A 23,126-nucleotide genomic window follows, 5' to 3' on the forward strand; every position below is an offset into this window, starting at 1 on the left:
TTTTTAACGTGTGTTTTTCTTTTTTATTGGATATTTTATTTATTTACATTGCTAATGTTAATGATTAATTTTTAAATGGTAAGAATGGAGATTAAATTTGTGCCCTAAAAGATATGACTTTTCTATATAACTACTTCAGAAGGTTAAAAAAAGAAAACAATATTCGGCTCTTGTTTGTTTACTTACTTACAACTCCGTTATTTAAAGACTTAGAAAATTCTGTGAAATTGTAAGCTTCTACAGATGTCATGTATAAAAATTAATACAAAGAGCATATTCTAAATATACAATTTGGAAATATTACATTAGAGACATGATAAAGAACAATCTCATTTTATGAATGAGGTGATGCTGGATCAAGGTAAAAAGAGTACTATCCTAACCTGCAACCTATATTGTGCCAATAATCTTAATTTATTTACAAAGCATAATTTAGAGCGCATGTTACTGATAGTACATTTTAAAATTAAATTAACAAGCTGGCAAGCCAAAGACAGGTAAGATTCTGCACAGAGCCTTACCAACCTAAGACATAAGTGCATTGCTTTTGATAATACATATTCCATGATGGTTAAGGAAGGCATTCTTGGCAGAAAGACCTAAGACAGGATCAGTCTTGTTCATGAAATTAAAAAGGGGGAGAGGCGGAGGGCCTTTGGAGCTGCTTGGCAAGAATATGACATTGGCCAAGGACAAGGAAGTGGGCTTCAGGCAGGAATCTGACATTAGGATAGAACAAAGAAAAGAAGTAATTTCAGGCAAAAATCTAAATCTTAGGCTAAGAATTTCACGAATTTATTGTTTTTAATAGCTGAATAATACTCGATTGTGTAAATGTACCACATTTTCTGTATCCATTTCTCTGTTGAAGGACATCTGGGTTCTTTCCAGCTTCTGGCTATTATAAATAAGGCTGCTATAAACATAGTGGAACACGTGTCCTTGTTATATGTTGTAGCATCTTCTGGGTATATGCCCACGAGTGGTATAGGTGGGTCCTCAGGTAATGCTATGTCCAATTTTCTGAGGAACTGTCAGACTAATTTCCAGAGTGGTTGTACAAGCTTACAATCCCAGCAACAATGAAAAAGTGTTACTCTATCGACACCTCCTCGTCAGTATCTGCTGTCACCTGAGTTTTTGATCTTAGCCATTCTGACTGGTGGGAGGTGGAATCTCAGGGTTGTTTTGATTTACGCTTCCCTGATGACTAAAGATTTTCAACATTTCTATAGGTGCTTCTCGGCCATTCGTGTTTTCTCAGTTGAGAATTCTTTGTTTAGCGCTGCAGCCCATTTTTTAATAGGGTTATTTGGTTGTCTGGATTCTAATTTCAGGCAGGACTCTAAATCTTAGGCTTGAATAAGGAAGCAGGCTTCAGACATGATAATGACTTACGGCTAGGACAGGGAATTTGGCTCAGATATTTTGGTCATCCTAATAAGCCCTTAGAAACAGTGATCATTGGAGTGTTCATGGTATTTTGTTTATTGCCTTGCTTGTTCTTTGACTATTTGTGTTTATTGCCTTGCTTGTTCTATTTTATTGCTAGTTCCTCCACCTAGAACTGACCTTAATACTTGCATGTAATTAGAATGGTATAAAAGCAAAAAGGAAGAGGGGAGATGGGAAAGGGGGTTTCTAGAGAGAGGAAATAGGGAAAAGGGATGGCATCTGAAATATAAATAAATAAAATATACAATAAAAATTAAATTAAATTTCCAGGCAGTGGTGGCGCACGTTTTAATCCCAGCACTTGGGAGGCAGATGCAGGCGGATTTCTAAGTTCAAGGCTAGCCTGGTCTACAGAATGAACTCCAGGACAGCCAGGACTAACACAGAGAAACCCTGTCTTGAAAAACCAAAAATAAATAAATAAACAAACAAACAAATAAACAAATAAAATTAAACAAATTTTAAATGACTTCCTAATATAGAAATAGAAACAAAATCTATTCTGTAAGTTTTTTATGAGTTTCTTCGTAAAGTTACATTTTTACCGAGTATCTTATAGGTGGGGGTTGCTTTAGAATATGTAAACAATGAAAGGCATGAAAAGCCTTAAGAATGTCAGCCAGAATTTGCAGGTAGCAGAAAGCACTGGGCATGTGCACTGGGTGAGGGGTCAGTACTGAGAGTGCAGGCTGGCTTCCCTGCTGTACTCTGGCCATCATCAGTTGTTAAACGCCAAAAAGAAGTGATTCAATAACCAAAGCCTTATCAAACAGGCCAGGTTCTACTTCACTTGAGCACTGTGAGGTCTGCTTTTAGGATAGAATGGGTGAGCTGATAACACATAGAAGTATCAAAACAGCATTTGCAGATTTGTGTAATTATTTTCTAAGGTTAATTAGCTTCTGTAATGCATTTTGCCCTTTGAGACTGCTTACAGTGACAGGTTCACATATTTTCTGAACCACTGCCAAATTTGACAGATTTTTCTTCAGCTCACCTGTTGCTTCAAAGTTATAAAATGAGTGATCCTATAATATACACTTTATATGTAAAATTCATTTAGAAAAAGGAAGACAAAATGCAATAAATATGAAGATTTTAAAATTTTCACTTTAAAAGTCAAAGCATACCGGCATGACACTCTGGAAGGACGTCTTTAACAACGACCCAAAGAGTGAAGGGCCTTAAATACAAAGGCACGGTAACTTTTTGTGTAAATACTATATCAGATGGGCCACGTTCATTTGAAAAATTATCTTGAATGTGAAAAAGAGTTATTTTCTGAAAATTCAACATGTCTGCTCTTTTTAAACAAAGCATTGCAATTGTAGAGAAAAACTGAGGCTAACAAAACATATTCCTTGTTTTCTGCCATGTATTCATCATCTATGGTAAAAACTCAAGGCTAAAATGAAAGAAACTGGAACAAAAGATTCAATCCTGGATGTCCTTGCTGACTGGGAAAACTAGTAAGCTGGAAAGAACAGCATTAAGATGAAAATCAGTGTCCAAAGGAGTCAGCACATAGGAGGAAGGCCTGGCTGCAGAGTCGGACGAGGAGACATTCTGGTGATAGGAATGTTTGTTGTCTCTTGCCATGGCTGCAGTGATATTTACAACATTAGCAACAATTTATCAAACACACTCAGCACTATAAAAGCCATGGTGTGATGTTGACAGTTGGCTGTATGCTTGCGTATGCTTTATTAAAACATGGCCACACATTCTTGCTTCTGTATTAGCTATGGTCACTCTTGCTACACAGCTGTGGAGCTGAGTCATTGAGATAATCAGTTTTTAGCTTGTTCTTATGAAAGAAAACATTTGTCAGAGTCTGATTTTAGTTTTATGGTTTCACTTCTGCTTTATAATGTATCACATTAAACATCCAAGTCTGATTGCATTATCTTTCGAAGTCCCAGGAAGACTAAAGATCTTTTAACTTTGTATTTATACTTTATTTTCTATGCACTTCTAATCTCACTAATCTTACTGTCCCTTGGAATCCACTCTCTACCCTTGTAACTTCGCCCTCCAAAAAACCAAAACAAAGCAATAACAACAAAAAACAAAATACTCATCTCGTTGTGGAAGCTGTAGTATGTTTACACAGTGCACCCTTTTGTCCATACATCTCCACTTGGAAACTCTCATTGCAATGAGTCATTGGTCTGGTTCAGGACCTCTTTCTTCTGCTATACCATCACTACTAGGTCCTTACCAGGACTTCTCTCAGGTGGCCCTGTGTCATGGAGATTCTGCAGCTTTGCAATGATAGGAGCAGCCCCTTCTTGTACTTCAGCAGTTCATAGATGGGCTAGGTGTTCGGTTGGGCTAACTCAAAGCTCTGTATCAAGATCTTAGTGGTAACTGAGTTGGTCACTATGCCACCTCTCCCACAGCCACACCACCAGGGTGAGCTCTCCATCACTGCTTCAGCTAGCTCACCCAGTGCTACAGCCAGCCAGGGGGCCAGCTCACCAGTACCTTTGCCACCAAGGGCCAGGCCTACTGTGCTACCCAGGTGAAGGGAAGGGCTCATTCTGAGTGCTGTATCCTGCAGGTGAGGGAGAAGGCACCTATCTTTCTCCCAAGCTACAGCATGGCAAATGAGAGGCAGGGTTGGCTCTTCAGTGCCCACACCCTGAGGGCTGGCCCACCCAAGTCTCTGCCACCAGAGCCAGCCCTACTGTGCTACCCAGGCATGGTGCAGGGCCTACTCTCCTGAGTGCTGCAGCCAGCAAGGGATGGAGCCAGCTATCCCAAGTATGAAAGCCGGTAAGTAGGGCAAACTTTGCATAGTCCTTGAACATCAATATGCTCCCAGGCAGTATCCCGGCCAGGAATGTCCTCATGGTCTTTGGCGGTAACATGGTCCATGGACATTGCCACAGAGCATTCCTGCTACATGGCCATGGACGCCGATGTAGCCCTCAGTGGCAGCACATGCTGGGATCTCACCATGGCCCCAGGTGGCAGAGCAGGCTCCTCACATCAGCCTACTCCTCTCCATTCTCTTGTCTCCAGGACTGCCTCTCTTCACAGTGCTCACACTATTCTCTTTCTTGACCTTCTCTCCATGACATATGTGCACATCACAGTTGCTTCCACTGTGGGCAGGCCATGCTGCACTGGCGGGCCTCTGGGTGTCTTCTGCCTGTTCACCAAAGCAAAAGATTTCTTTTAACAAAGACAAATTCACAATGACTAGAAAATCAATGTAGAAGAGAGACCTCAGCTAGATAAGTGATACCTAATTTACTAGATGTGACAAAGTCTAGTGCTGCAGTTGCCACTGAAAAAAACTGGAGTCAACTCTGCTTAAGATTCCTCAAAAGTAATGAACACAAATATATCAATTCTCATTACCCTGCACAAAACTCAACTCTAAATGGATCAAAGATCTCAACATAAGACAGACAGGAAATCTGATAGAAAAGAAAGTAGGGAATATCCTTGAACCCACTGGCAAGGAAAAAACTTTGTGCACAGACACCAATGGAACTAAGAGCAACAATTAATAAACAGGACCTCATAAAACTGAAAAGCTTCTGTGTGGCAAAGGACACCATCAGTTCATCAAAGTGGCACAGTATAGAATGGAAAAAGATTTTACCAACTACATATCTGATAGAGGGTTAATATTCAAAATATAAAAAGAACTAAAATACCGGACATCAGGAAAACAAATAACTCAACGAAAATGGCGTGCAGATCTAAACTGAGAATTCTCAATAAAGGAAATTCAAATGGCTGAGAAGCACTTAAAGAAATTTTGTATATTCTTACTCACCAGGGAAATGCAAATCAAAATTGCTTTCAGATTTCAACTCAACACAGCCAGAATGGTAACAGAATTAAACAAATGATAGCACATGCTGGAGAGAATATGGAGTAAGAGGAAGACTCATCAATGGCTGGTAGGAGTGCAAATGTGCAGTCACTATAAAATCAGCGTGGTGGTCCTTCAGGAAGCAGGAAATAGATCTATCAATAGATATCTACAATCTACTCCAGAGACACTTGTTCTTTATTGCTCTATTAATAGCCAAAATTTGAAACATTCTAGATGTCTGTTGATGGATGAATGAATAAAGAAAATGTGGTACCATTTACACTATGGAATAATATTCAATTATAAAAGACAAACAGATACACAAACAGGAAGGAAGGAAGGAAGGGAGGGAGGGAGGGAGGGAGGGAGGGAGGGAGGAAGGAAGGAAGGGAGAGTGTGACGAGGGAGAGGAAAAGAGAAAGAAATAAAAAAGAAACCATGCAATTTGTAGGTAAATGGACAGACATAGAAGAATAACATCTTAAATGAGGCAGCCCAGACCCCAAAGATAAATATAACATATATCCATTTATATGTGGATGTTAGCTAGTAAGTCTTTGTAAAGCAAGTTACAATTTATATAATTAGAGAGGTTAGGTGTAGAGTAAGGGACTGGTAAAAGGATGGATCGATCTTCCAAGGAAGGAGAAATAAAATAAATAGCTATGGATGAATATGTGGGGGTCAAGAATGGAAGGATCAAACAGGAAAGAAGAAGCAGGGGCAAGGGAGAGAAAATGAAGAGGGACAGCTAAAACTAATGGCGCTTTGAGGGGTCAAAAATACAGTAGAAACCAAATACAGAAGTTTCCTAAAATATATACATATATGAAAGAAATATAAAGGAATTCATCAAATAATGTGGGAGATGGAACCACAACTGGACATTCCTCATCACCAAATGAAGCTTCTACTACCTGGAATGAATTACATTGTAATCTAGATGTTGGCCAAAGTTGCCTCAGTAAAATGCCCAAATAACCCAGGCTATTAAATGTCAACCCTATTGGTTGCTCTCCCCAAAATGACAGCAAGGCCCTATTGTTGAAGACAACATCTGCATATCATTGAACATGGAGACATCAAGCTGGTACATACTTAAGTCCTTCACCACTACAGACTACTATTCATCATATTGGAAGTTACTCTGAATGCTCACAAAGAAGACTGCTAAACTCCAACCCAGCTACAAACCCTTCAAACTACAATGATGGGCCTGTCTGCAGGATGAGCTAATGCAATAGGGGCACAAAGCTTGTGGGAGGAACCAACCAATATTGGATTTAAGGCCCTCCCCAGGAGATGGACCCCATCCTTGAAACTGCTTGGGTGGCCAAGAACTAGAAAGGACAGGAACCTAAGAGAAAACCAAATACTACCAGTTCCTTTTCTCCTTTTGTTTGTTTTATCTTTTAATTTTTTAAATTGTTTTCTATTGGTTATTTTATTTATTAACATTTCAAATGTTATCCCCTTACCCTCCCTAACTCCCCTATCTTATTCCCCCTACCCCCTGCTTCTATGAAATTGTTCCCCACCCACCCATGCACTCCCCACCTCACCTTGCTAACATTCCCCTACACTTAGGCATCGAGCCTTCAGAGGACCAAGGGTCTCCCCTACCATTGATGTGTGACAAGGCAGACCTCTGCTACATATGTGGCTGGAGCCATGGGTCCCTCCATGTGTACTCATTGGTTGGTGGTTTAGTCCCTGGGAACTCTGGGGCATCCCATTGGTTGATGTTGTTCTTCTTCCTATGGGGTTGCAAACCCCTTTAGCTCCTTCAGTCCTTTCTCTAACTCCTCCATTGGGATCCCAATGGAGATCCGTCCAATGGGGAATAACTGCTCAATTGTAAAATTTCTAAGATGGAGCTAGGCTGGGTAACTCACATCTGTAATCTTGGCTCTTGGCAATGAAGTCAAGAAGATGATCAGGAGTTTGACAGTAATGCAGGCTAGAGCAGGTTCCATGCCAGTCTGGGCTGCAGTGTACACTGTATGATGTTTCTCAAATTATTTAATGTATTGCAATTATAGTATAATTATATCATATCCTCCCTTCTTTTTCATCTATCCAAACACTCCCATATAACCCTTTTTGCTCTCTTTCAAATTCTTGCCTCTTATTTCAGTATTTACTGTTATATACATAAATTTAGTATATATGTATGTATACAATGTATTACATATGTACACACATACACAATAGAAAATACCTGTTATTATTTTCTCCAAATTTTCAGTTTACTACTTAAAATCTCATAAACCAAATGACTTAATATATATATAATATAAATACTTTCAGATACATAGAAGACTGATAATTTCAGATACATAGAACTTAAATCTTTTAGTATTATATCATTTTATCAAAATTCACCATAATGTTTATTGTATAATTTGAATAAATTTAAGTAGATCTTACTATCTCAGCTATACCTGGATTGTTTCCCTTCAAAGTACATATATTTTAATAAGTTGTTTCCAAAGATTGCGTTTGTAGTTAAGCTTAGCAGTAATTTACTAATAGTTTCAATACTAATTTATTCTCTAATTTAAATATTCAATAGAGTTCTTTTGTTTTGTTATTTCTATGAATGTTCGCTAACCATCTTATTCTTATGCTGTGTTTGTAAGCATGTAATTTAACTGATTGCTGTGATAATCACTGGATAGAATATGCAGTATGTATTTGTTTTCTTTACAGGAAAATGGATCTCCTGAAGAGCATGCAGTCTATGTGTGGGACCATTTCATAGCCCAGGCTGCCGCTGAGAATGTTTTCTTTGTTGCTCATAGCTATGGAGGACTTGCTTTTGTTGAACTGGTAAGTGCAACTTCATTTAACTTTTTAAAAATGTGTGTATGTACGTTTCTGTATTTATATATACATGTGCGTGCCACAAAAGAGTTAAGGATTCTCCTGGAACTGGAGTTACTGGTCACGTGATCCACGTGATGTGAGTACTGGGAACTGAACCAGTGTCCTCTGCAGGGACAGAGAATGTTCTCAATCCGAAATACCAAACCATCTCTTCAGCCTGTAATTTTAATTTTAATTCTCAGCCTCAGCCTCCTTACAGGTTTTGTTGTTGTTTTGTTTTGATTTGACTTGATTCGGGGGTCATAGGCTGTTTTGTTTTTGTTGTGAGACAGAGTTTCACTAGGCAGACCTGGATGGCCTGAACTCGCTATCTAGATCAGGCTAGCATTGAACTCAAAGAGATCTGCCTGCCTTTGCCTCCAGAGTGCTGGGATTAAAGGCCTGCGCCACTATTCCCAGCATGCCATGCCATCTATTCATTTTTTTCTCCTGATATTATTATTTAAAGATATTTCAAACATTGTAAGAGCCAGAGTTGGCAGATGGGTGAATGACTCCAAGAAAACCACATCTTTCAAGCACAATAGGACTGGTGGGCATATGCACACACAGAGACTGTGCAGGCATGTACAGCACCTGCACAGGCTCAAACCTGTGCAGTTCCAGCGCTGAGAAAGAGATGCAGACACAAGTCCCAGCCTTACCAAGAAGCTCTTTGCAATTGCTGCCTCCTGGGAGAGGGAAAATTAGTTTTTCCTAATAGAGTGACACTGGGTTATCAACCACACCCCAGGCAGGCCTAGGACCAGTTGTCCAACACAAAATGGACTCCTTTGTGTGCTTTGGGGGGGATTTTTTTTGTTTGTTTTGTATTGGTATTTTATGTCTCAGTAGATTTTTTGTTACCTTATTTGTTTTTATTTTCATTTCTGTTTTGCTTTCTTATTTTTGAGAGAGTAAAAGAACATGGAGTTGAATGTATAATAAGTGAGCAGGATCTGGGAGGAAGAGGGAGGAAGAGAATCTGATCAATATATTGGCCATGGTTTTCCATTTAAATTTTAAAATGTAATAAAATATGTCCAGTATATGCTTGTATGATTTTTGGAAAAAGTTTACTAATCTCTTTGAGTGCATCAGAGCCTTATATTGTTAATCAAAAGTGAGGTTTACCTGTTTCTTCTTTACATATTATTTTTAAATTTTAATATTATCATGTCATACATTTCAGATGTACATTTCCGTTTTATTTGTAAACAATTAATATATTGTTATCTGTGAAGAAGCCAAAACTTCCTATCTGTTTTAATATTTGGTATCATTTTAGTAATTTTTAGCTGACTTTAATGTGTATTGTTTAGAATTTAGTACTTACCAGTTTATATGATAAGCATTAACATTTTTAGAAAGGTTCCATTGATTTACTTTGTACTAGCAGTCTTTGCTTGGTCACAGAAATTTTGCTTTTGTTAGTATTCTGATTTTTAAGAGTTAAAATTAGGTGACATGATAGGAGCAGTTATCGGGTGTGTCAGCTTTAATCTGAATTATATGGAGTAGTACAGCTAGGCCGGTCTTTGCCACTGTTGTTGTTTTTAATGGTTAATGCTGTAAGTTGACTAATGAAGCCTTGTGTCACTGTGTCCATTACCATGTCCCAGGACCATTCCTTTGCTCCAACAAAGATGAGCTTGCTGACAGTGTATCTCAGGATGTTAAAGCCAAGCAGACTGACATGAGTGTTAAATCAACCACAATATTTGTTGTCTAGTTTTAGTGTTTAGGCTTGGCGTGAGCTTCCATCAGTATATTCCTGTGGCTGTTTTGCTTGTGTCTCCCATGATTTAGATGAGTGTGGTGCTAGCCTTTGACACTTGAGAATGATAGCACAGCTGCCCTATGTCTCGTGCTTATACTGTGCTAAGATCAAAAAGTGTATTGTCATTGATTTCTTAATTTGACTTCAGTATGATAGAGGTTGTTCACAAGCATTTTTAGCTTCACAGATTTTTGTTTATTTCTTATATATATTATGTTATATCTAATAGACACCTTAAGGGAGCATTTTAGTGTGTTGTTTTAAATAAGGATGTTAGAAGAAAAATACAATATTTTAAAAAAATTTGTTTCAATATCTACAGATACAAATAGATAATTATGCATTTGTAGCTATATATAGCTTTTATTTGTAAGTCATCAAAATTACTTTAAAATTAACTTTTTAAATGTATGGAGTAACCTAAAATGTATAGAGACACTAATTTCAAGTTTGTAAATGAAATTCGGGATTAGGGTGTATTTAAGGCTATTTTTAAAATGAACTTAAGATGCCACATTGACAGATGACCAGTGTGTCAGTCCTGTTTTGCCTGTCCTTCTTGTCACACACTGGTGGATATTTCTCCACTTTTGTTCCACTTTAATATAAAGCACACAGATGTTTCAGAACAAGACTTGACTTCTGACCTTGAGGCCATTAGGGTCAGGGTCCTCGGGGCCTGTGAAATTATCACAAGCTGAGCTAAAGTTTTTCTCCAGCACAGGAAGTAACTAGTAAGTAAGAAGTTAAAAAGGAGCTTTGTCTGAGAGACAAGATGGTCCCAGTAAGGGTCAGCTTCTGTAGTCTGCTGTCCCTGCAGGAGGCCATGCATGGGAGGAGGAGATAATGTAACCGCTGGCAGATCTGTCAGCCCAGAGCAGAACTGAGAAGTCTATTTAATATAATATACCTTGCTTAGGTCTTAAAATATTAATGATTATCACTTCAACTTTCTGTATTAGGTACTTGTGCAACAAATGATTGCAGTTATAAGGCAGAAGTATTACAGTGTCAACTGAAAAGAAAGTAGTCCCATCCTAAAAAGTAATGTACAAGCAAATAATTCTTTGCACTGATAAGGTATGCATTGTGATAAACATGATTACATGTAATTTCACTATATTTATATTTAAAAATGCTTTTTCAAAGAAAGCATCGGGACAGAAAAGCCAGCTCTGCGATCCTTATAAGCTTGCTTTTTCTAAAGCCAACATTCTTCCTATTATCACTAATATTCTTAAAAGCATTAGTGTTGAAAATGTTAACAAGTGTTGTCTGGGGATATTTCAACATGTGTCATATGTAATTGTCTCACATGGTTTCAGATTGTTAATACTAGCTATATGAGAAAATTGTGAAGATTAATATTATGGTGTTTAAATCTTGAATTATGGTATAGTTTTTCTTCTTGGTGCTGCATTATACACAAGTCATTCATAAATCCTTCAGCTTTTCAGTAATTTAAAATGTTTAAAAATTGTTCAAAATTTACACCTCTTAAAAGACTGTAGGGTCTTTGTCTCTGTGCCTCTGCTCAGTGTATGCTATCATATTTGAGTATGTAGAAATCATTCTCTCCATTGTCATGTTAGGTGACATTATTCTTCTTTGCATTATAAGTATAAAGAACAGTGTATGGCATATACAGTTTAAAAATAAATATAATTAATGCAATTTTATATAGTCTTTATTGTTTGAATACCACATAAGAAGACTTAGTGTAGTATATCTTGCCATTTACTGAGTTAAATTTTGTGTAAAGCTCTACTTTAAAATTAAGTGTTTACTTTGAAGTTTGCAGAACAAAATTATAGAAGGCAAATGTTTTGTTAATTTTTGGCTTTGGAAGTGGTGAATATAATTTATTATTACATTCTGTCTTAACGTGCTGAATTGCTCCGCAAGCACAGGCAATAGTGAAAGCTTTTTTTTTTTTTCAGAACAAGTACTCATTTTATAGTAGTCTGTCTTGCAAAGCAGCTTTCCCAGGTCTAGCTTCATAAAAACAGTGTACCATAAGAAACACACCGAAAGTATCCTTTCCACCACCTCTCCTCGCACCACAGAGAAAACTCAAACAACCTCTGTGATCCTGGAAAAACAAGTATTTGTAAGACATTCAAATTTAATCTAACAAGTAGTTATCAAAGGTAAGAGAAGATACAGGCTTACCAATTGTTAATGAATTTCTGCAAACAATATATCTGTCTATATATCTTGTCTAAGCCATCATACACAAAGATGTATATTTCTGTCTTAGGCATTTACTTTTATGTATGATAGAATTAATAATGTTAGTTACAATTTGCTTACCAAATGGATTTGGAAAGACATGTATGGGACCGTGCAGCCTACTTATTAAAACTTAGGCTGTTTGGCTCATTTTTCTTTAATTTTCACATTTCAATTCATGTTTTGACATGTCCATAATCTCTCTTACAGCTACTTGGTTGACATGATTCCATTGCTTCCACTGGCCACTTCACTGGGCTTTGTTCTTGTCTTTCCAGGTGCTAAGCAGTTTACAAAACCAAGTAGCACTGTCATCGTTGAGCTGGCAGTCTTTGTCAGTGTCCCTTACCTACCTGAGTTTACTTCGCTGCTGTGCTTGCTGGTTTCATTATTCAGATTGCTTCCCTTAACCAAAACGAGAATGCTCATATTTTTTATTAAGTGTACCAAGTATTTGAGTCAATATATTTCATTAGCTTCACTGAATTGTCTCAACAGATAGAATATTAGGATCTGCTCATTTTTCGTTCCTTTTCTGTGTTGTTAGTGGTTTGCTCACAGCCACCATTAAAAAACATCACTTAGAAATGTGTGAAAACAGCTCCTTTTGAAAGCAAGTCTTTACCCACTTTTGATTTTGGTTTTTCCATGCTTGTCAGCACTTGATTGGCACCTCACTTGCATGTGAATTAAAGAATGAACGGAACTCTATTTTCCTGCCATTGTTCTGTGCTGGGCGTGCTGGCCTCCAGGCTGCCTAAGCTGCCTTGAGCAGCTGGTATAAGGCTAGTTTGGACACGGCTGCATGAGGACACTCAGCCGCAGTCTACTATTAGAAGACCCTGGTAACTTACTTGGAACAGGATTTATATTTATACTGAGGAGGAAATGGAATTGAGCTAAAAATTTGTAGCCTTTACCTTTAGTGATATGACCATGGCTAACTATGGCCTTAAAGTAATAACATTGTATTTGTCCACAAAAAAAAAACAAAGTAAAATTAGTATTGGTAGGAAGTTTATTTAATGTGATTTATGTGAATTGTGACATTTTGAGTGGCTGGGACTCAGAAATTGAGGGGATCCTAACAACATCAGTGTAACTGAAAATGAAAACAATTGCAACCTTACTTTGAATCTAGCCAATTCAGTAAAAATAACATTTGTAGTAAAAATGACAAAATACATCTTAATTAGTTTTACTTTAAAATTGTCTTGTATATCTAAGTCTTTGAGTACTCAAACGCTGGAGAAACGGCTCCAAGGTAAAGAGTCAAATGTTCCCTTCAAGTTTGAGAATACTCAGAACAGTGAGTGACAGAGGTAGTTAAAAATATGTGCAGTTAGTTGGCCATTACATGGAGTTCAAGCCTTAGCAGCAATATTTCTACTAGTTGATTCATTCTACTCTTAATTTAAATATTGGTTGATTTCAGAATTCTAGTAAGTCCATTTATTCTCATTAATCAGTTTTCCTCTTTTCTGCTGGTAACTCCAACTCTCAGTTTGACAGGAAAGACCACCTCTCTGCAGCTCATTTTTCCAAGTCTACTACTTACAGTAAAACAGGAAAATTATTAAAGTGAATTATGTTTTCATAGTGTTAATCACAGCCAATGAAAGATTCCAAAAAGATCATTTCATCCCAGTATATTGTTGACTTACTAATTTAATATTCTTTCTTGTTTAAATTATTTTATGTATGACATAAGATTTATACAACTAATCTGAGATATAATTACTTACTGAACTTCATTGAGATATACTTTATATGCTAGGAAATTCATCTTTTTAAGATGGAGAAATTAATGCTTTTAACATATTTACAGATTTATACAACTATCACCATTATCTAAATATATTATCATAATTATCTTTAGCTTAAATGCATGAAGTATCATAACATAAGAAGTCTTAAATATCTGCCCCTGGTGTCTAGTTTTATTACTTGAATTGTGTTCCTCCCTTTCCTCCTCTTCCTACTTCCCCCTTTTTCCTCCTCGCCCACCTCCTGCTCTACCTCTTCATCTTCCCTCTCCTTTTCCACTGCCTCCTTCTCTCTCTTCCTCTCCCCACTTCTCCCCACCTCCTATTTTTGAGACAGGATCTCACTAGGTAGCCTTCACTGTCCAGGCACTCATCTCTGCCTTCTAAGGATCACAGGTGTACACTACAACTGTTAGCCTGTTTAGATTAGGTTTTATAAATTATATGTGCTAAAAGTCAAATTTAGTTTTAGTTTTTTGTTTCTTTTTTTTTTTCTTTTGAGTATGTGTATTCACCTTTCCTGCCACTCTTCATTGGAAAACAAAGCTAATTTTCTTTTTATTGTGTTAACATCCCATTAAAAACCAATTAGTTATGAATGTAAGTGTGGATTCTTCCACTGATAAATATTATTATCCTCTTAGTGGAACCACAATGACTTGCTAAAGGCAGCTTTCCAGTGAGTTTTGAAATTAGGATATTGGTCTAATACTTTTAAAAGATTACTTTGGGTACTTATACATTCTTATGGATTTTAGAATCAATGTGGTTGTTGCTGGGAAGAAGAAAACAGATCAGGGATTCTGTTTTGGGTTGATTACATGTGTGGACAATTTGGAGATTATTGCTATCCATGAACATTGACTGCCTTTCTGTTTATCCATTTATTTGTGTCTTTAAAAATGTCTTGTTCCCTAGCTGAGAGACTATTAGCAGTTGATGGCTATGGAGGCTGGTAGGCTGCTGAGGAAGGTAAAGTCATTTCTCTTTAAAAGTGTGAGCACTGGTAGGTTGCCCAGTCTTTAGTGGAAGACTCCACACCCCCAAGATTGTGTGTATTCAAGGCCATAGTATTTGTGACTATAGCTAATTTTGTCTCTTCCTTTCCAATCTGGATACATTTTATTTAATTTATTTCATTTTGTCAGTTGTTTTTACCTAGGTACGCTGAGGAGAACCTACAGCCCAAGGCTGAGTAGATCTTGCTGAGCCTTCTTTAAGATCTTAAGGGAAAGAAGTCAGCGTTTTGTCACCTAGCATGGTGGTCATTGTGGTTATCTATTTGTTACTCTCCTGGCAAACTAATGTAAGATCATCTCATTCAGAAGATAGTGGGATAGACCCAAGGTGGTGTTTTTATATAATAAAAAATCCAAACTACTCTCTGGGAATTACTTTTGTCAGAGGCTTTTGCAATATTAAAGGCTGTACCAGGCTAGTGTCCTTCCACATCCATACAGCTAAGAGACTAGACATGATCTCTCTTAATGATATGGCCATTGAAGGCAATGAGCTGTTAAATGTAACATAATACTTGTTAACTCAGAAAATAAGTTGACAAATTAATGTGTTAAATATAAATAAAATTTTAAAGTCAATTTCTCATTGAATGGCCCCTAGTAGCCTATAATTCACTTTGTAGAACAGGCTAGCCTCAAACTCAAAGAGATATACCTGCCATTGGCTACTAAGTGCTGAGATTATAGGAGTGTACAGCTGTGTATGCCTAAATAATAAATCTTTAGCCAAGAAACATTTATTTCTCCATATTTGATATAATATCTCAAATAGAAATCCTGTACTGTAGATATGAAAATCTATGATTGTCTACTGAAATGCTTTCATGGGAATTATAGAGAAACACATATAAGTTAAACAGGAACTGTTTTTAAAGCTGTTCTTATGATATTATAAGTCATTGCAAATTCTCAAAAAATAAAGTGCCTATCTATGCTTATACGTGTGATTTGTTACCTAAAATTAAAAAGAGTATTTGAAAATAATATTTGTAATACAAATTATTTAGCTTAGACTAAGGGCCCAATCCTTATTAAATCACTTACTCAAATTAATTCACAGAATTAAGTAATTTGAGGTAGACCTCAAATTTAAACAATACTGCATCCATGTTAAGGTGTGACTTGAGGGAACAAGGATGGAAGCTAGATCTTGGCAGAGAGCTTTTATTAGAGTTCAGAATGGTTTCAGAAGCCAGTCTGCTGCACGTCAGCACTGGTGCATGGAGCAGGGGAGTTCTCAGAAGTTGCATAGCTATAGATATGATAAGCTTGTATTTTCATCAGGAGGTATAAGCTGGTTGCCAAGGGAAGCAAATTAATGATAAGTACAAAATAAATATAACATTTTTCTCTCTATAAAACTCATATCACTCCCTTATAAGAAAGGACAGAAAAAAAAAAATACCAAGGTCTATCACTGGGAAAGTAATAACAACATAAGTATTAAGACTCTACCCACTGCCATAATGAATATTTTCATAAGAAAGAGAATATAATAGTAGCAATCAACAAAAAAACAACACAAAAACAAAAAGCAAAACTCCTCTTGGGCACAGAGTAGCAGCATGCTATTCTTCTGAGGCTATACAATACTAATTATTAACGTTGTAGACATAACCCTGATGTGTGTGTACTGTCTGTCATCTCATGTTCATTGTTGTTGTCGTTGTGTTAACAATCTTACTTGTGGGTGTTAGGCTGAACCCCGCATTTCACACACAGCACACATGCACTCTAGCTCTGAGCCCTCAGGATTGTTTCAGTGGATGGGTTAAGTTCACAGTGAAGCCAAATGTGATTTGTAGAAATTGCTTCTTAGAGTTGAACTTAATCTTGAACTTGTGCCCTCAAGACAAAATGTACTATTTTTTAAAATCGCTGTTAAGGTATCCATCCGTTATTCAACTGAACTCTCCCTCTTTGTAAATGTACTCTAGAGACACTGAAATATGATCTCTGGCCTCAGGAAGATGATATCCCAAGCAGAGAACATTACAGAGAGCAATATAACAGGATAATTATGACACGGGATGACAGCCAGGAAGTTTTTGTGTTAACCCCCAACATAAAAATAATCTATATAATAGATTTGCTTTGGAGTTTAATACTAAGAAAATTTGTTTCTGTGGATGAACTTACATTTTTCTTCTGCTATATATCAGAATAATGTAAGATTTTGCCTTAATCTGGAAACTCTGTTCTCAGTTATATGGGTTTCCATTTCAGCAATTATCCCCACCCTTACTCTCCTTAAACAAAGTCAGTTTTTGCTTGAAGTCACCTCATTATTCTTTTTATCCTAAATTGGCAAAAAATAAATAAATCCTCTATGTTTCTTGGTTTCTATCATACTTATTAGCCTGGCTAGGCACTTAAGTGTATACTCAGCATATGTTTTTGGTGATTGATTGATTGATGGATGGATGGATGATATATAGAACATGACTGATAGATGATAGATAAATGATAGATAGATATATAGAAAAAAAATTCAATAAGTCTATGTACAAAGTTCTCTCAACCATATCTTAGATGTTGCTGTGTTAGATGTGTTGAAAACAGCAACATTAAGATCAGTCCTGAGTAATGTAGAGCTGCAAGCCAGAACCAAGATGGGCACGATAAGAAAGAGGAAGATGAAAGATGAGTATTTAGAGACCTTCACATTGAGTGTGCAGCATGCGTATTATTTATGGCATTTCATTCAATAGCCTTTTTAAAAAATTAAACATTCCGTTTGTTTATATCTCAAATGATATCCCACTTCCCGGTTAACCTTCCATAAACCCCTTATCCCAGTTAACCTCCTACATCCACCCTCCCCCTGCTTCTATGAGGGTGCTTCCCCACCCAACCACCCTCTCCTGCCCCACTGTTCCAGCATCCCTCTACCCTGGGCCATCAAACCTCCACAGGACCAAAGGCTTCCCCTCCCATTGATGTCAGACAAAGCCATCCTCTGCCGCAGAGGTATCTGGAGCCATGGATCCCTCCTTGTACACTCCTTAGTGGTCTAGTCCCCAAGAGCACTGGGTGGTCTGGCTGGCTGATGTTCTTCTTCCTATGGAGTTGCAATCCCACTCTGCTCCTCAAGTTCTCCTGCCAGCTTCCCCATGGGGTCCTCCAGCTCAGTCTGATGATTGGCTCCAACATCCACATCTGCATTGGTCAGTTGCTGGCCAGACCCCTCCAAGGAACAGCGACACCAGGTTCCTGTCAACAAGGGCCTCTTGACCACAGCAACAGTTGTAACCACCACTGGTTTGGTGTCTGCAGACAAGATGGATCCCCAGGTGGGGTGGTCCCAGGATGGCCCTTTAAAACAGTAAATCTCAACCTATGGGCTAGGAACCCCAAAGACCATTGGAAAACACAGATATTTACATTATGATTCATAACAATAGTGAAATTACAGTTATGAAGTAGCAATGAATATAATTTTATAGTTGGGGTTACCAAAGTATGAGGAACTGTATTCATAGCATTGGGAAGGTTGAGAACCTCTACTCTAAAGCCTTAACCTATCACAGTGGTGCCTGTAAGGCTAAAATGTGGAGACTCATGTAAATGCCATCCAAACAGGCTGAGAGTGGCACTCAGGACTTCTAACTGAGGTTTTGTGCCCTTCCTGTGTGAAGCTGTGAGAACACACAAGTGATCTGGGTTACATTTCAGTACAGTCGCTGTCAGTTCTTCTCTGTTTCATTATGGACTTCAGTGAGTAAAAGCACTGATGCTTTAACATGCTCAGATAACTCCTAAATATCCATAAACCTAGATATCTATGTTGTCACATCTATAGTTCCTTGGCCTCCTCCACAGGCACTGTGTAGAAAGATAAAGCATGTTCAACTTTCTCCAGTGGTAGAAATTTCCTTCTTGCCTTTTTTTCCAATGATAAGGTGTCAAGAATGTTTTATAATTATATAATAGACTTTCCCTGGCATCTAATGTATGGTGACCAAGTGCTGATTTCATTGGTTGACGTGTTGCCTCCATTGCATCACTGTTCATCTCCTCTCTGAATATGTTCCCAGGAGTATCAACACTAACTGTGGAAGCAGAGTTTTCAACCACTGTTGCAGGCTCACCTGCAAATTCTCAGTTTTACTCTCTATTACACATTTTAAGGTATCTGTTCAAGACTAAATATACTATATTTAAATATTAAAACTCAACACATTAGATATAAGATGGCTTTTGTGTATTATAAACTAGCATTTGGTAACATTTTTTTTCTAAGATCTTACTATAGATCTTCAGGACAGATACTTTGATTTCTGACTACAGTAGGAAGAGTCCTTTCTGACTCTCAAAGTGACCTCTCACTTCTGTCTTTATAGAATATGTCAGGTAGCTATATGGTCTTAAGACACAACTGGGTCAATCCACTGCTAAGGAATTGATAGTCTGAAGGTGGAGATGAACTTTTCCCACTAGGATTAGTTGTGTCTGCAGATCTTAAGAGCATAAGATGGCAGTATCATCTTCATGCCGTCACCAATATCAGTAATGCTTAATGACATTCTGCATCAGGTGGTCTTTTAACCCTCTTACTTGTTTTAAGAGATAAATGTATTTATCTTGCTTTTGAACATTGAACTAGACAATGAACGTAGGGGTCATTCGTACTAGGTGATTAGGCTAACACTGAGCTGCATTTTCCCCTGTACTCTTATTTTTATTATTATTATTTTGAGGCAGGGAGAGCCTGAGTAAGTTTTTCAGGATGACCTTGAATCCTCTAGGTTCCCATCACCATCTTTGTACATATTTTCTTTCCCCTTAGAAGAATGACCATTTACTTTGTTTTTGTGGGACCTTTTCATTTCTTGCCCCTACCAAAAAAATAATAGTATAATATGTAAATGGAAATGACCTTATTTTCTTCTTCACTCATTTATAATTTTATACATATTGATGGGTATTCTATGATAATTCAATACATAGATATGATATATAATCACCAAATTGGGGTAAGTAGCATTTATACACCATACAAATGGTAGGAATCTTTTTACCTTTCTCATAATTCAAAATATAGAGGTTGTTGTAGATTTTTATTACTAGGTTCTGGAAGAGTAGAACCAACTTCTCTTGTGCGTGTATTTTGTACCTGTTTTCTAACAGCATTTTAGTGAATCACTTGACGCCTGGTTTTGGCTTCTACATGAGTCAGGACATGCTTTTACTTTCCATCCCATAATGCCTTCCAGTTATATCCATGTTAGCACAGATGATAGAATTTCATTTTTATGATAAAATAACATTCGATTACATACATATACTGTAGTTGCCTTTTATAACCAACATATATATGACTTTAATATCCTAGATATTATAACTATAACAAACATGGGAATGCATGTTATTTTATTGATGTGATCTGAGTATGTATGATTGTTTTGAGTTTCTTAAGGGCCAGTGTACTGTTTTTGTAATGGTGTAGTGATACACATCCCCAGCCATGCACATGTAGGGTTTCCCTCTTCCTGTATCTGCAACAGCACTTGGTATCCTTGGAATTTAGGGCAATAGTTGTTTTTCTTCTGGGAGTGGAATACTGCCTCACTTGGGCTTTGTTTCATCCCATTTAAGCAATATGCATTTCACCTAGGGCATTATGCATGCTAGACAAGCAGTCTACCACTCAGCCCTAGGTCTCTGCATTCCTTTTTCTTTTGAGTTAGTATTGAGTTGACATCATTGGCCTTGAACTCACTCTGCATCCAGGGAGACCTTCAACTTCTGAGCCTCCTATCTCAGACAACTGATTAGCTGGGATTACAGGCCTACTCCACTTGGCTACAGCTCAGTGTGGCTATTATTTTCATATTCCTGATAATTAGTTATTTTGAACATTTTATATACCTGTTCACCATTTGTCTGTCTTTGGAAAAATTTCTACTCATGTCTCTTGAATATTTTTTAATTAATTTTTTATTGGATATTTTATTTACATTTCAGATGTTATCTCCTTTCTCCATTTCTCCCATACCCAGAAACCCCCACTCCATCCTCCCTCCTGTTTCTATGAGGATGTGCCCCTACCCACCCACCTACTCCCATCTCCCCACCCTCGATTTCCCCCACACTGGAGCATCCAGCCTTCACAGGACCAAGGGCTTACTCTCCCACCTATGCCCAACAAGGCCATCCTCCCCTACATATACAGCTGGAGCCATGGATCTCTTGCAATGTGCTCCCAGGCTGGTGGTTTAGACCCTGAGAGCTCTAGTTGGTTGCTGTTGTTGCCACAAATCCTTTCAGCTCTTTCAGTCTTCTCTCTACCTCTTCTATTGGGAACGTCATGATCAGTTCAGTGGTTAGCTGTGAGCATCCACCTCTGAATATGTCAGGCTCTGGCAGACCTCTAAAGAGACAGCTGTATCAGGTGGCTGTCAGCCTACACTTCCTGGCATCCATATCAGCAATTACCTTTGGGGACTGCACATGGGATGGATACCCAGGTGGAACAGTCTAAGGATGGCCCCTCCTTCAGTTTCTGTCCTACACTTTGACTCCATATTAGCTCCAATGAGTATTTTGTTACTCCTTCTAAAAAGAACCAAAGCACCCACACATTGGTCTTCCTTTTTCATGAAGTTCATGTAGTCTGTGAGTTGTATCTTGGGTATTGTGAGCTTTTAGGCTAATATCCACTTATCAGTGAGTATATACCATGTGTGTTCTTTTGTGATTGGGTTACCTCACTCATGATATTTTCTAGTTCCATCCATTTGCCTAAAAATTTTATGCATTCTTTGTTTTTAATAGCTGAGTAATATTCCATTTTGTAAATGTACCACATTTTCTGTATCCATTCCTCTGTTGAAGGACATCTGGGTTCATTCCAGCTTCTAGCTATTATAAATAAGGCTGCTATGAACATAGTGGAACATGTGTCCTTGTTATATGTTAGAGCATCTTCTGGGTATATGCCCAGGAGCTATATAGCTGGGTCCTCAGGTAATGCTGTGTACAATTTTCTGAGGAACTGCCAGACTGATTTCCAGAGTGGTTGTATCAGTTTGCAATCCCACCAACAATGGAGGAGTGTTCCTCTTTCTCCACATCCTCACCAAAATCTGCTATCACCTGCATTTTTTGATCTTAGCCATTCTGACTGGTGAGAGATGGAATCTCAGGGTTGTTTTAATATGCATTTCCTTAATGACTAAGGATGTTGAACATTTCTTTAGGTGCTTCTCTGCCATTCGAGTTTCCTCAGTTGTGAATTCTTTGTTTAGCTCTGTACCCCATTTTTAATAGGGTTATTTGGTTGTCTGGAGTCTAATTTCTTGAGTTCTTTGTATATATTGGATATTAGCCTTCTATCAGCTGTAGGATTGGTAAAAATCTTTTCCCAATCTGTTGGTTGCCATTTTGTCCTATTGACAGTGTCCTTTGCTTTACAGAAACTTTGCAATTTTGTGAGGTTCCATTTATCAATTCTTGATCTTAGAGCATGGGGCACTGGAACTTTTCTGCTGTACTCAGGTATTCAAGGCTCTTCCCCACCTTCTCTTCTATTAGTTTCAGTGTATCTGGTTTTATGTGAAAGTTTTTTATCCACTTGGATTTGAATTTTGTACAAGGAGATAAGAATGGATCGATTTGCATTCTTCTACATGTTATTCTCCAGTTGAACCAGCACCATTTGTTGAAAATGCTGTCCTTTTTCCACTGGATGGTTTTAGCTCCTTTGTCAAAGATCAAGTGACCATAGGTGAGTGGGTTCATTTCTGGGTCTTCAATTCTATTCCATTGATCTTCCTGCCTGTCTCTGTACCAATACCATGCAGTTTTTATCACTATTGCTCTGTAGTACAGCTTGAGGTCAGGGATGGTGATTCCCCCAGAAGTTCTTTTATTGTTGAGAATAGTTTTCACTGTCCTGGGTTTTTTGTTATTCCAAATGAGTTTGCGAATTTCTCTTTCTATCTCTATGAAGATTGAGTTGGAATTTTGATGGGGATTGCATTGAATCTGTAGATTGCTTTCTGCAAAATGGCCATTTTTACTATATTAATCTTCCCAATCCATGAGCATATGTCATCTTTCCATCTTCTGAGATCTTCTTCAATTTTGTTCTTCAGAGACCAGAAGTTCTTGTCATACAGATCTTTCACTTGCTTGGGTAAATTGACACCAATGTATTTTATATTATT

At 37.7% G+C, this 23,126-nt stretch overlaps 1 protein-coding gene across 8 annotated transcripts in view; it reads left to right on the forward strand.

Annotated features, from left to right (window-relative positions):
• The window catches only part of Arb2a (ARB2 cotranscriptional regulator A), a 404,275-nt gene that overhangs the window by 218,880 nt on the left and 162,269 nt on the right, over nt 1-23,126 (forward strand). For all 8 annotated transcript variants that reach the window (XM_076927062.1, XM_076927068.1, XM_076927069.1 and 5 more), the window contains one exon: nt 8,003-8,122. In XM_076927062.1, coding sequence (XP_076783177.1) covers nt 8,003-8,122 — 120 coding nt within the window. The remainder of the gene's footprint in view (nt 1-8,002; nt 8,123-23,126) is intronic.

The sequence above is a fragment of the Arvicanthis niloticus genome, chromosome 29 (assembly GCF_011762505.2).
Source record: "Arvicanthis niloticus isolate mArvNil1 chromosome 29, mArvNil1.pat.X, whole genome shotgun sequence".
Lineage (NCBI taxonomy): Eukaryota > Metazoa > Chordata > Mammalia > Rodentia > Muridae > Arvicanthis > Arvicanthis niloticus.